We start from the raw sequence: 14,493 nt of genomic DNA on the forward strand, positions 1-14,493 counted from the left end.
CATCTGATGAAGTGGCCTGTAGCCCACGAAAGCTTATGCTCCAATAAATTTGTTAGTCTCTAAGATGCCACAAGTACCCCTGTTCTTTTTGCGGATACAGACTAACATGGCTGCTACTCTGAAACGTGTTTTTATAGTTACAGTAGAACCTCAAAGTTATGAACACTGGAGTTATGAACTGACCAGTCACCTCATTTGGAAGTACTCAATCACGCCGCAGTAGAGGCAACAACAAAAAAAGGAAATACAGTACGGTACTGTGTTAAACATAAACTGTTTAAAAAATAAATGGAAAGCAGCATTTTTCTTCTCCATAGTAAAGTTAAGTCAATGTTCACTTGTAAACTTTTGAAAGAACCATAACGTTTTGTTCAGAGTTACGAACATTTCAGAGTTGCGTACAGCCTCTGTTCCCGAGGTGTTCGTAACTTTCAGGTTCTACTATGTAAAGCTTTAACTTTTGAACCCTTGTGACTCCAGCAGCCTGGGGGTGAGCTGGAGAGAGTCCTGTATCCTTTTGGCAGGGGTACTCTTTATCAGAAAGATGGGGAGGGTGTATCCAGCCTACAACTAAGGCCTAGCAGTCCATGGAAACACTCAGGCCCCGATCCTCAAAGATGTTTAGGTGCCTATCTCCCATTGATTTCAATGGGCCTTAGGCATTTAAAGATCTTTGAGGATCTGAGCACTGGCCTCTACACCGTCCTGACCTTCAAGACACGAAATTTGTAGTGCTGGGCCAAACTTGAGCTCTTCCTGGTGCCTGGGAGGCGTCACTGTGTCCATGTGGGTGTCAGTGAGGCTTGGAGGTCCAGGAAGATATCAGAGCAATTTTAGTGTGATCACCCTGAATTCTCCTTTGACCAGGGTTTGCTTTGGGTCCTCGAGATCGGGGGCAGACCAGAGCTATCCTGCCCTCTTGGATTCAGAGGTGCTTGGAATGAAACCCTGTCACTCAGTGCCACAGCCTCAGTGGCTTTTTGGCAGGATTGACCAGACTTCCCTGGGTGCCCAGGGATGCTCTCATTTGGGGCAATTTGGAGCTTTAGCAGGAAGTCTGATCTCATAGGGAGAATCACAGAATATCAGGGTTGGAAGGGACCTCAAGAGGTCATCTAGTCCAACCCCCTGCTCAAAGCAGGACCAATTCCCAACTAAATCATCCCAGCCAGGGCTTTGTCAAGCCGGGCCTTAAAAACCTCCAAGGAAGGAGACTCCACCACCTCCCTAGGTAACGCATTCCAGTGTTTCACCACCCTCCTAGTGAAATAGTTTTTCCTAATATCCAACCTGGACCTCCCCCACTGCAACTTGAGACCATTGCTCCTTGTTCTGTCATCTGCCACTACTGAGAACAACCGAGCTCCATCCTCTTTGGAAGCCCCCTTCAGGTAGTTGAAGGCTGCTATCAAATCCCCCCTCATTCTTCTCTTCTGGAGACTAAACAATCCCAGTTCCCTCAGCCTCTCCTCATAAGTCACGTGCTCCAGACCCCTAATCATTTTTGTTGCCCTCCGTTGGACTCTTTCCAATTTTTCCACATCCTTCTTGTAGTGTGGGGCCCAAAACTGGACACAGTATTCCAGATGAGGCCTCACCAATGTCGAATAAAGGGGAACGATCACGTTCCTCGATCTGCTGGCAAAGCCCCTACTTATACAGCCCAAAATGCCGTTAGCCTTCTTGGCAACGAGAGCACACTGTTGACTCATATCCAGCTTCTCGTCCACTGTGACCCCTAGGTCCTTTTCTGCAGAACTGCTACCTAGCCATTCGGTCCCTAGTCTGTAGCAGTGCATGGGATTCTTCCGTCCTAAGTGCAGCACTCTGCATTTGTCCTTGTTGAACCTCATCAGGTTTTTTTTGGCCCAATCCTCTAATTTGTCTAGGTCCCTCTGTATCCGATCCCTACCCTCTAGTGTATCTACCACGCCTCCCAGTTTAGTGTCATCTGCAAACTTGCTGAGAGTGCAGTCCACACCATCCTCCGGATCATTAATAAAGCTATTAAACAAAACCGGCCCCAGGACCGACCCTTGGGGCACTCTGCTTGAAACCGGCTGCCAACTAGACATGGAGCCATTGATCACTACCTGTTGAGCCCGACGATCTAGCCAGCTTTCTATCCACCTTACAGTCCATTCATCCAGCCCATACTTCTTTAACTTGGCGGCAAGAATACTGTGGGAGACCGTATCAAAAGCTTTGCTAAAGTCAAGGAATAACACATCCACTGCTTTCCCCTCATCCACAGAGCCAGTTATCTCATCATAGAAGGCAATTAGATTAGTCAGGCACGACTTCCCCTTCGTGAATCCATGCTGACTGTTCCTGATCACTTTCCTCTCCTCTAAGAGCTTCAGAATTGATTCCTTGAGGACCTGCTCCATGATTTTTCCAGGGATTGAGGTGAGGCTGACTGGCCTGTAGTTCCCCGGATCCTCCTTCTTCCCTTTTTTAAAAATGGGCACTACATTATCCTTTTTTCAGTCATCCGGGACCTCACGCAATTGCCATGAGTTTCCAAAGATAATGGCCAATGGCTCTGCAATCACATCCGCCAACTCCTTTAGCACCCTCGGATGCGGCGCATCCGGCCCCATGGACTTGTGCTCGTCCAGTTTTTCTAAATAGTCTCCCGAACCACTTCTTTCTCCACAGAGGGCTGGTCACCTTCTCCCCATACTGTACTGCCCAGTGCAGCAATCTGGGAGCTGACCTTGTTCGTGAAGACAGAGGCAAAAAAATCATTGAGTACATTAGCTTTTTCCACATCCTCGGTCACTAGGTTGCCTCCCTCATTCAGTAAGGGGCCCACACTTTCCTTGATTTTCTTCTTGTTGCTAACATACCTGAAGAAACCCTTCTTGTTACTCTTAACATCTCTTGCTAACTGCAACTCCAAGTGTGATTTGGCCTTCCTGATTTCACTCTTGCATGCCTGAGCAATATTTTTATACTCCTCCCTGGTCATTTGTCCAATCTTCCACTTCTTGTAAGCTTCTTTTTTGCGTTTAAGATCAGCAAGGATTTCACTGTTTAGCCAAGCTGGTCGCCTGCCATATTTACTATTCTTTCTACACATCGGGATGGTTTGTTCCTGCAACCGCAATAAGGATTCTTTAAAATACAGCCAGCTCTCCTGGACCCCTTTGCCCTTCATGTTATTCTCCCAGGGGATCCTGCCCATCTGTTCCCTGAGGGAGTCAAAATCTGCTTTTCTGAAGTCCAGGGTCCATATTCTGCTGCTCTCCTTTCTTCCTTGTGTCAGGATCCTGAACTCGACCATCTCATGGTCACTGCCTCCCAGGTTCCCATCCACTTTTGCTTCCCCAACTAATTCTTCCCTGTTTGTGAGCAGCAGGTCAAGAAAAGCTTTGCCCCTAGTTGGTTCCTCCAGCACTTGCACCAGGAAATTGTCCCCTACACTTTCCAAAAACTTCCTGGATTGTCTGTGCACCGCTGTATTGCTCTCCCAGCAGATATCAGGGTGATTAAAGTCTCCCATGAGAACCAGGGCCTGCGATCTAGCAACTTCTGCTAGTTGCCAGAAGAAAGCCTCGTCCACCTCATCCCCCTGGTCTGGTGGTCTATAGCAGACTCCAACCACGACATCACCCTTGTTGCTCACACTTCTCAACTTTATCCAGAGACTCTCAGGTTCTTCTGCAGTTTCATACCGGAGCTCTGAGCAGTCATACTCCTCTCTTACATACAACGCAACTCCCCCACCTTTTCTGCCCTGCCTGTCCTTCCTGAACAGTTTATATCCATCCATGACAGTACTCCAGTCATGTGAGTTATCCCACCAAGTCTCTGTTATTCCAATCGCATCATAGTTCCCTGACTGTGCCAGGACTTCCAGTTCTCCCTGCTTGTTTCCCAGGCTTCTTGCATTTGTGTATAGGCACTTAAGATAACTCATCGATTGTCCCTCTTTCTCAGTATGAGACAGGAGTCCTCCCCTCTTGCGCTCTCCTGCTCGTGCTTCCTCGCAGGATCCCATTTCCCCACTTACCTCAGGGCTTTGGTCTCCTTCCCCCGGTGAACCTAGTTTAAAGCCCTCTTCACTAGGTTAGCCAGCCTGCTGGCGAAGATGCTCTTCCCTCTCTTCGTTAGGTGGAGCCCATCTCTGCCTAGCACTCCTCCTTCTTGGAACACCATCCCATGGTCGAAGAATCCAAAGCCGCCTCTTCAATACCACCTGCGTAGCCATTCATTGACTTCCACGATTCGACGGTCTCTACCCCGGCCTTTTCCTTGCACAGGGAGGATGGACGAGAACACCACTTGCGCCTCAAACTCCTTTATCCTTCTTCCCAGAGCCACGTAGTCTGCAGTGATCCGCTCAAGGTCATTCTTGGCAGTATCATTGGTGCCCACGTGGAGAAGCAGGAAAGGGTAGCGATCCGAGGGCTTGATGAGTCTCGGCAGTCTTTCCGTCACATCGTGTATCCTAGCTCCTGGCAAGCAGCAGACCTCTCGGTTCTCCTGGTCGGGGCGGCAGATAGATGATTCAGTCCCCCTGAGGAGGGAGTCCCCAACCACCACCACCCTCCTCCTCCTCTTGGGAGTGGTGGTCCTGGAACCCCCATCCCTAGGACAGTGCATCTTTTGCCTTCCAATCGGTGGAGTCTCCTTCTGCTCCCTTCCCTCAGATGGGTCATCTAGTCCACTCTCCGCATTAGTACCTGTAGAGAGAACATGGAAACGATTGCTCACCTGTATCTCCATTGCTGGTGCATGGACGCTCCTCTTTCTCCTTCTGGAGGTCACATGCTGCCAAGCCTCTTCACAATCCTTCTGTCCCTGCTGCGCCTGCTCTGAATCTTCAGAACATTGTGGCCATAAAAGCATCTCCTGACGTCTGTCCAGGAAATCTTCATTTTCCCTTATGCAACGCAGAGTCGATACTCGTTTCTCCAGCCCTCGAACCTTCTCTTCCAATATGGAGACCAGCTTGCACTTTGTACAGACGAAGTCGCTTCTGTCCTGTGGAAGAAAGACAAACATGGCACAACCTGTGCAGGTTACAACAACTGATCGCTCACCTTCCATATCACCGTCCTCTTAAGAACTTCCTCAACTGTTGCAGGAACTACTCAGAGAAACCTGCAGATGAAAGCCTCAGTGCGCTCTCCCCAAGCGAACTCCCAGACAAACTCCCGCTGTTAGCCTCTGCTGTTCGCCACTCAGCTGGTTCACTGCTGACTGCCCTTATATACCAGTCAGGCCCACTCAAGGCCCACCTGGAACAAAGCACTCCCAATTCACACTTTTCAAACAAACAAGCAAGCAATCAAGCACACGGTCAAACTGACCAACTGTCCCAGCAGCAGACACCCAGATACTCACCAACACAGCCCCCCTAATGCAGCACTTAGCGTACCTCCTCTTGGACAGCTCCCAGGCAAACTCCTGCTGTTAGCCTCTGCTGTTCGCAGAGGGGACTTGGGTGTCTGAGGTGAACAAAGGGGGAAAGACTCCTGGTGTCTCTCTGGAGGGCATTGAGCTGGCCGAATGCTCTGGATCCATTTCCAACCCTCATCTGGTGCTTGCTAGAAAAAGGACTCGGGAACTATAGAAAAATGAGGGAGTTAGTTAAACAGAATTTAAAAGGTACAGTGACTAAAGTGAAATCCCTGCAAGCTGCATGGGCGCTTTTTAAAGACACCATAATAGAGGCCCAACTGAAATGTATACCCCAAATTAAGAAACATGGTAAAAGAACTAAAGAAGAGCCACCGTGGCTTAACCACCATGTTAAAGAAGCAGTGAGAGATAAAAAGACTTCCTTTAAAAAGTGAAAGTCAAATCCTAGTGAGGCAAATAGAAAGGAGCATAAATACTGCCAAATTGAGTGCAAAAATGTAATAAGAAAAGCCAAAAAGGAGTTTGAAGAACGGCTAGCCAAAAACTCCAAAGGTAATAACAAAATGTTTTTTAAGTACATCAGAAGCAGGAAGCCTGCTAAACAACCAGTGGGGCCCCTGGATAATCGAGATACAAAAGGAGCGCTTAAAGACAATAATGTCATTGCGGAGAAACTAAATGAATTCTTTGCTTCAGTCTTCACGGCTGAGGATGTTAGGGAGATTCCCAAACCTGAGCCGGCTTTTGTAGGCGACAAATCTGAGGAACTGTCACAGATTGAAGTGTCACTAGAGGAGGTTTTGGAATTAATTGATAAACTTAACATTAACAAGTCACCGGGACCAGATGGCATTCACCCAAGAGTTCTGAAAGAACTCAAATGTGAAGTTGCGGAACTATTAACTAGGGTTTGTAACCTGTCCTTTAAATCGGCGTCTGTACCCAATGACTGGAAGTTAGCTAATGTAACGCCAATATTTAAAAAGGGCTCTAGAAGTGATCCCGGCAATTACAGACCGGTAAGTCTAACGTCGGTACTGGGCAAATTAGTTGAAACAATAGTAAAGAATAAAATTGTCAGACACATAGAAGAACATAAACTGTAGAACAATAGTCAACATGGTTTCTGTAAAGGGAATTCGTGTCTTACTAATCTGTTAGAGTTCTTTGAAGGGGTCAACAAACATGTGGACAAGGGGGATCCAGGGGACATAGTGTACTTAGATTTCCAGAAAGCCTTTGACAAGGTCCCTCACCAAAGGCTCTTACGTAAATTAAGCTGTCATGGGATAAAAGGGAAGGTCCTTTCATGGATTGAGAACTGGTTAAAAGAGAGGGAACAAAGGGTAGGAATTAATGGTAAATTCTCAGAATGGAGAGGGGTAACTAGTGGTGTTCCCCAAAGGTCAGTCCTCTGACCAGTCCTATTCAACTTATTCATAAATGATCTGGAGAAAGGGGTAAACAGTGAGGTGGCAAAGTTTGCAGATAATACTAAACTACTCAAGATAGTTAAGACCAAGGCAGACTGTGAAGAACTTCAAAAAGATCTCACAAAACTAAGTGATTGGGCAACAAAATGGCAAATGAAATTTAATGTGGATAAATGTAAAGTAATGCACATTGGAAAAAATAACCCCAACTATACATATAATATGATGGGGGCTAATTTAGCTACAAGAAGTCAGGAAAAAGATCTTGGAGTCATCGTGGATAGTTCTCTGAAGATGTCCATGCAGTGTGCAGAGGCGGTCAAAAAGCAAACAGGTTGTTAGGAATCATTAAAAAGGGGATAGAGAATAAGATGGAGAATATATTTTTGCCTTTATATAAATAGATGGTACGCCCACATCCGAATACTGCGTACAGATGTGGTCTCCTCATCGCAAAAAAGATATACTGGCACTAGAAAAGATTCTGAAAAGGGCAACTAAAATAATTAGGGGTTTGGAACAGGTCCCATATGAGGAGAAATTAAAGAGGCTAGGACTCTTCAGCTTGGAAAAGAGGAGACTTAGGGGGGATACGATAGAGGTATATAAAATCATGAGTGATGTGGAGAAAGTGGATAAGGAAAAGTTATTTACTTGTTCCCATAATACAAGAACTAGGGGTCACCAAATGAAATTAATAGGCAGTAGGTTTAAAACAAATAAAAGAAAGTTCTTCTTCATGCAGCGCACAGTCAACTTGTGGAACTCCTTACCTGAGGAGGTTGTGAAGGCTAGGACTATAACAGTGTTTAAAAGAGAACTGGATAAATTCATGGTGGTTAAGTCCATTAATGGCTATTAGCCAGGATGGGTAAGGAATGGTGTCCCTAGCCTCTGTTTGTCAGAGGGTGGAGATGGATGGCAGGAGAGAGATCACTTGATCATTGCCTGTTAGGTTCACTCCCTCTGGGGCACCTGGCATTGGCCACTGTCGGTAGACAGGATACTGGGCTAAATGGACCTTTGGTCTGACCCAGTACGGCTGTTCTTATGTTCTCATGTATTTATGGGACCCTTCGTCTTCCTGTAATGAGGCCACATGAGTCCTCAGAAGGGGCTATTGGGCACCCTTGGATTCTGCCAGCTACATGAGACTTGGCACCAGAAGCCCTTCCTGTAAGAGGCTGGTAGCTGGAGATCCCTGCCCCAGAGAAGGCCAGGCAGCCTTCATCTCCTATGCCTTCTCGCAGTGAGGGGATGAGGGAGATGTTCGTAGTGGAGATGGGGAAGGGTGTATAGAAAAGGAAAACACAGGCCAGGGGAAAGGGAGACAACATGGGGAGAAAGGAGGAGGAGAGACACGCCTCTCTCCGGGAGCACCCAATCAGTGTGTTTCTTCCTTTGCAGCCGCAAGAAGCGGGGACAGCCAAGCAACAAGGATGTGGCCCAGATCGGCCGCAAGAGAATCAGGTAGGAACCTGGCCTGGAACCCTGGCCATGACTCTGCTGGCTGCCCTGCCCTAGAGCCCTTATGATAGCAGAGCTCGGCTGCAAACCAGTCCCTCGTATCCCTGCTCCCCACCGCTGGACTCCTCACTCCACTGAGCGACCGGTGGTGCCTCCTGCAAAGGGGAGTACTTGGAGAGGGGCGGGATCTCCCTCTCTGTCTGGATTGGCCTCTTGGTGCGGGTGGCAGCGCCATTTCAGTTGGACTTAGAGGGGAGGAAAAGCCCCATTAGCCCCAGAGCCACACACCAGGGGCTGCTTCCCACAGCCCGTTACCTACCGTACTTTTCAATGGCCCCAGTGATGGGCAATCCTCTTGCCATTTGGTCTCATGTCCATTCCCCCTTGCAACCACCCCTCTCTGTCCCTGCATATGCTCACAACCTAGTGATACTCCCTGGCGTTTCTTGCATCCCCACCACACCCATCAGTTGGCGTCTTCCACAGGGCGTGCGACCCACCCGTTAGCGCCTCCACCCACACACCTTCCCCGTTTCCAATGTTGTGCTTTGTCCAATCTGTCCACCATCCCACCCCCAATACTTTACACAGCTAACCGAGAGACCAGAGCAGATGGGCACAGATGGGAGAAAAGAGGTTGGAAAGGAGATGGAGAGCCGGTGAGGCAGGGAGATGAAGGGGGCTTTATCCAGACATCACAAGCCACAGAGGAGAGGTGACGAAGGCAGCTGGTGAGCAGGGAAAGATCCAGGGAGGTGGCTGCAGAGCAGAGGACACGGCTCTTGGCTCCGCAGCGGGGAGATGAAGAGGAGAGGACAGAGGGAAGGTCCACGAGGGAGGGTTTGAGAACTGAGGGGCTGCTGAACTGCATCCTGGCTCCATCAATAACCTGCGAGATCCTCACCCCCTCCTCTCTGCAGGAAGGCAACCAAGCGCGAGATGCTCCTGTGCGACTTCGAGGGCTGCGGCAAGATCTTCTCCAACCGCCAGTACCTGAATGTGAGTGACACGGTGACCTGTGGGGAGGGGCACCTGACCCGCCCCCAGGCATCGCCTGGTATGCATTGGGATACATGGCCCAATACCATTATGGTCCTGGTATCAGCCCAGCTATGGGCTTGACAAGCAGTTCAGTGTGACCTACCGGTGAATGTATGTTACAGGTCCCTCTCTGTGCCTGATCCACAGAGAATATGAGTCTGCGATGGTTTTACCATAGTTCAAGCTGTAGCTACTCATGCTTTTAATTCTGGACATCCCCGTTTCAATCCCTTGCCCAAATGGGAGCTGTCACATATGCCCCAGTCGCTCCCATCTGACTGGCTGTTCAGTGAAATGAGTCCGTGTGTCCTCAGTTCCCAGCAGGACAAGATTCTATATCAGGGCTAAGGCCCTGACCCAGAGCCGATCGACATCCATGGTGAGATTCTCACTGATTGCAGTCGACTTTGGAACATGATCCAGTCGGCCATCTGTGCTGCAGCCTCCACAGAAAGGCTGGGGGCGGAATGGGCCATAGAGATATGGCTTCCCTCTGCCATCCCACAGAGAGAGCCGAGTGGCACCAGGGAGCCCCCCTGTTTTGAAGCTGCTGGTCCAGCCCCAAAGCCAAATCAAGCATTCCCTCTGACTCCCAGTTCTATGGGAGGGCGCTCAGTTAGGTATGAACCAGGGAGGACGGACTTCATGGTCTGTGGGCGGCAGCTGACCCTACCCTCTGCTTCCCCTCCACCGCCAAACGGCAGTACCACAGGAAATACCAGCACGTGCACCAGAAGACCTTCACCTGCTCCGAGCCCAGCTGCGGCAAGTCCTTCAACTTCAAGAAACATCTGAAGGAGCACGAGAAGCTGCACAGCGGTCAGTGTGCCTGAGCACAGGGGCTAAAGCCTAAAAGCACCTGCCTTCTACAGTTCTGGGCTCCCCATCAACTCAACACTCACACAGCTCTCTGAGGGCCCCTCAGTACGGATCCGCAGTCCCAGCCCATGGCTCCCAAACACTCACACACACACACGTGCCAGCCCTCGGCCAGGGCCCCTCAATCCAGCCCCACAGCTCCCCTTCAGTCCCAATTCTGGGCTCCTACACAATCAGCTGCCAAATGCCCCTCAATTCCAGCCCCACAATCACACAGGTGTGCCAATGCATCTCAATCCCAACCCACAGGCCCCCTGGTATTGCAGCCCTGGGTTGGGCCCCCTCCCCCTTTACACCTTTGCTGATGTCCCTCAGTCCTGATCCACAGCCCCCACTACTCTTCTAGCCCTGGGATTCCCTCCCACCCAACCCCAGCTCTGCAGGTGCCTCTCAGTCATGACCTGCAATCAGCGCTGTTATTCTAGCCTCTGGAGCCCCACACAGTGCTGCTAATGCATCTCAGTCTGGACCCACAGAATTCTCTGCTGTTCTGGTTCTGAGCTCCCCCTACACACACAGTTCTGCCAGTGCCCCTCAATCCCAACCTGCAGGTCCCACTGTCATTCCAGCTGTGGACTCACTATCAATATCTGCTCTACCACCCCTTTGCTTTTCGACCCCTGGACCTACTGCCCTTCTCTCGTCCTTACCTTTGCTTCCGACTGTGTAAAATGCCCTGCCCTACATCCCGCTAGCCAGTACGGCCAGTAACCCACTCTTCTTCCCCCTGCAGACAAACGGGATTACATCTGTGAGTACTGCGCCCGCCCCTTCCGCACCAGCAGCAACTTGATCATCCACAGACGCATCCACACGGGGGAGAAACCCATACAGTAAGTAGCAAACCCAGCTGGCTCGTTCTGTGACTTAGGGTCTCTTCCTCTGTGTCCCTAAGAATCGCAGTACTGAGAAGCCAAAGGTGCAAATGGCTGATTAGGTGCCATCGATCCAGTTCTGAAGGATGCAGTCCTAGCTCTGCCCGGGCCCTCTTCCTAACTACACCCGAGACGAGGCCTCTCCCCCTCACCCTCTTGATGTATACACCCATTAGATACTTGTAGATCAGAGGTCCCCAAAGTGTGGGGTGTGCCCCCCTAGGGAGGTGTGGAGAAATGTCTGGGAGGGCACAGCAGGGCCCAGGCCAGCTCCAACTCCTGCCCCCAGCTCTGCTTCGGTCCCGTCTCGAGCCACGTCCCCAGCTCCAGGCCACGTGCCTGGCCCCATCCCCAGCCTCAACACAGCGCTGCTCCCCGTCCCGCATCAGTCCCCAGCCTCAGCCCCTGGCTGCAGCTCTGTTCCCAGCCCAGGGCCAAGGCTGGGAGCGACGGCAGGAGCAGAGCTGCACCTGTTTGCGGGCCCGGGTGCTGGCCCCACCGCAGCTCAGCTGCGGGTCTGCTCCCGCACCTGTCCCCAACCTCGACCCTTGGCCACAGCCCTGCTCCCAGCCCCAACCCCAGCCTCGGCCCCCTTCTGTTGTCCATGCCACTTCCCACCCTCCCCAAGCCACAGCACCACTCCAACCCAGACTCCGTGGAGGACATAGTGGGGTGGTGCGGACAGAGGTAAGGGGGAGCATGATCCTCAAAAGTTTGGGGGAGTACTGAATTAGCCTGTTGAACTCATTGCCATAGGAAGTTGCTGAGGCCAAAGATTTAGACCGGTGGCACCTTAAAGACTAACAGATTTATTTGGGCATAAGCTTTTGTGGGCTGTATAAGTAGGGGCATTGCCAGCAGATCGAGGGACGTGATCATTCCCCTCTATTCGACATTGGTGAGGCCTCATCTGGAGTACTGTTTCCAATTTTGGGCCCCACACTACAAGAAGGATGTGAAAAAATTGGAAAGAGTCCAGCGGAGGGCAACAAAAATGATTAGGGGGCTGGAGCACATGACTTATGAGGAGAGGCTGAGGGAACTGGGATTGTTTAGTCTGCAGAAGAGACGAGTGAGGGGGGATTTGATTCAACTACCTGAAAGGGGGTTCCAAAGAGGATGGATCTAGACTGTTCTCAGTGGTAGCAGATGACAGAACAAGGAGTAATGGTCTCAAGTTGCAGCGGGGGAGATTTAGGTTGGATATTAGGAAAAACTATTTCACTAGGAGGGTGGTGAAGCACTGGAATGGGTTACCTAGGGAGGTGGTGGAATCTCCTTCCTTAGAGGTTTTTAAGCCCCGGCTTGACAAAGCCCTGGCTGGGATGATTTAGTTGGGAATTGGTCCTGCTTTGAGCAGGGGGTTGGACTAGGTGACCTCCTGAGGTCCCTTCCAACCCTGATATTCTAGGATTTATGTGGAAACAAGAATATTTAGAATGACCATAATGAACAATAGCAATTTTGGAAGGGAGATTAGGTTTTAAGCCAGTTCTGTAACCATTAGAGCCCAGGACCAGACCTAACGTGTGGGCCAGATTAGCCCACATTAGCCACTGCAAGATTCTTACACCTTCTCTGAAGCATCTTGTGCTGAGCTCTGTCAGAGACAGGATAATGGGCCAGATGGGCCTTGAGTCTGATCCAACCTGGCAATTCCTGTGTCCCTCTATCCTCTGTGCATCCCTCTCTGAGTTTTCTCTCGCTCTGATTCCCTGCCCCGCTTTTTCCACACTCTCCTCTTGATCCCCTTCCCCACCCATAGGTGTGTGATCTGCGGCTTCACCTGCCGTCAGAAGGCCTCCCTCAACTGGCACATGAAGAAGCATGACGCTGATTCCTTCTACCAGTTCTCCTGCGACATCTGCGGCAAGAAGTTTGAGAAGAAGGACAACGTCACCGCACACAAGAGCAAGAGCCATCCGGTGGCTGCCGGCCCAGCCCAGCCCACGCCGGAAATGCCAGAACCTGGGCACCAGGACACCCCATCCCCGCTCCCCACCCTTGCTGAGGAGACATCAACCGAGGACCACCCAGATGTGCCGTGCCCACTTGCCACTGAGCAGCTGTAGATCCCTGCTCTGAGCCATTGCAAGATGGAGAAGGCGGAAGGGCCGGTGTCCCCCATCGCAGCCTCCGCCGAGTAACGGGCCACACCGAGCAGGATCTGGGTCTGACCAGCGCTTGGGGGCTGAGCCACGGGGGATGTCGGCAGAGATGATCCCAGCAGGATCCTGCCTTCCAGCTGGACTCTGCTGAGAGTGGGGCATAAAGCACTTAGCAGAAGGGCGGGGATAATGACTGAACCATGGTGGGAGACTGTAGCGGCAGATCTGAAATCCTGCCCAGGCACTGAGAGTATGGAAACAGGGAGGCAAACCCCTGCGGCCATGAGCAGCCTCCCCACCCCACAGTCAGTAGAGCGCAGACCCTCTGTGGGCCAAGAGGACTGTGATACCAGGCAAAGGGCCTCACCTTCTCTGGGGCAGGGGGACTCTGAAGAGAGATGCTGAGGTTCACCCTCCCCAGGAACAGGCCTCGGTTTTGCTACTCTCAGCTTCAGGGTTTTGGACAATTCTTCAGTAAAGAATTATTTTGTGTAATGGCTGGGGCGGGGAGAGCGTCTTCTCTCATGGCGGTGCTGGTTCTGCCAGCCTTGGTGGGGCAGGCTGAGGGTAGGTGAGCCTGCCTTCATCCCAATGGCCACAGCTCCTGCTGCTGTTTCCCCGCCATTTTCCTGTGAAATTACCACCATCCCCACTGGTTGGTGCAGCTCCTGTGACTGCAGGATCAGCAGCCACCCCCCGTCCAGCTGTGGAAAAGCCTGGCAGTGTCATGGTCTTTGTATTTGAGCAGAACCTTGGCGTCCTAACGGAGATTGTGAGCCCATAGTGCTGAGAGCTGCATGCATGCACTGTGAGAAAGTCTCTATCCTGAAGAGCTCCCAGTGTAAATAGACCAAACAGACAATAAGGATTCTGACCCCCTCTTTTTACATGGGAGATCGTATCAGAAAGAGATTAAGGGCCAGATCTTCAAGCGTATTTAGACTCCTACAGTCTGTGGATTTCAATGGGAGTTAGGTGCCAATCTGGGCCTCGGTCCCGCTGAACATCAATGTCTCCTAAGTCACTTAGACCTAGATTCTCAAAGGTATTTAGGCTCCTAACTTCCATTGAAATCATGCGAGTTAGGAGCCTAAATACGTCTGAAGTCTGAGTCTTAGGCATGTTTGAAAACTTTACCCCAGGGGACTTGCTCAAAGATTGCGCATTAGGAAAGGGATAGATAATAAGACAGAAAATATCATATTGCCTATCTATAAATCCATGGTCACCCACACCTTGAATACTGCATGCAGATGTGGTCTCCCACTCTCAAAAAAGATATATTGGAATTGGAAAAGGTACAGAAAAGGGCAACAA

General features: G+C 50.6%; 1 protein-coding gene across 1 annotated transcript in view; it reads left to right on the forward strand.

The window, feature by feature from the left end:
• The window catches only part of ZNF692 (zinc finger protein 692), a 35,637-nt gene extending 21,964 nt beyond the window's left edge, over positions 1 to 13,673 (forward strand). The window contains 5 exon segments of the mRNA XM_034789573.1: positions 8,214 to 8,276; positions 9,194 to 9,272; positions 10,019 to 10,133; positions 10,927 to 11,026; positions 12,834 to 13,673. Coding sequence (XP_034645464.1) covers positions 8,214 to 8,276; positions 9,194 to 9,272; positions 10,019 to 10,133; positions 10,927 to 11,026; positions 12,834 to 13,215 — 739 coding nt within the window. The 3' untranslated portion in view covers positions 13,216 to 13,673.
• The last annotated feature ends 820 nt before the right edge of the window (positions 13,674 to 14,493 follow it).

Source organism: Trachemys scripta, chromosome 14 (assembly GCF_013100865.1).
Source record: "Trachemys scripta elegans isolate TJP31775 chromosome 14, CAS_Tse_1.0, whole genome shotgun sequence".
Lineage (NCBI taxonomy): Eukaryota > Metazoa > Chordata > Testudines > Emydidae > Trachemys > Trachemys scripta.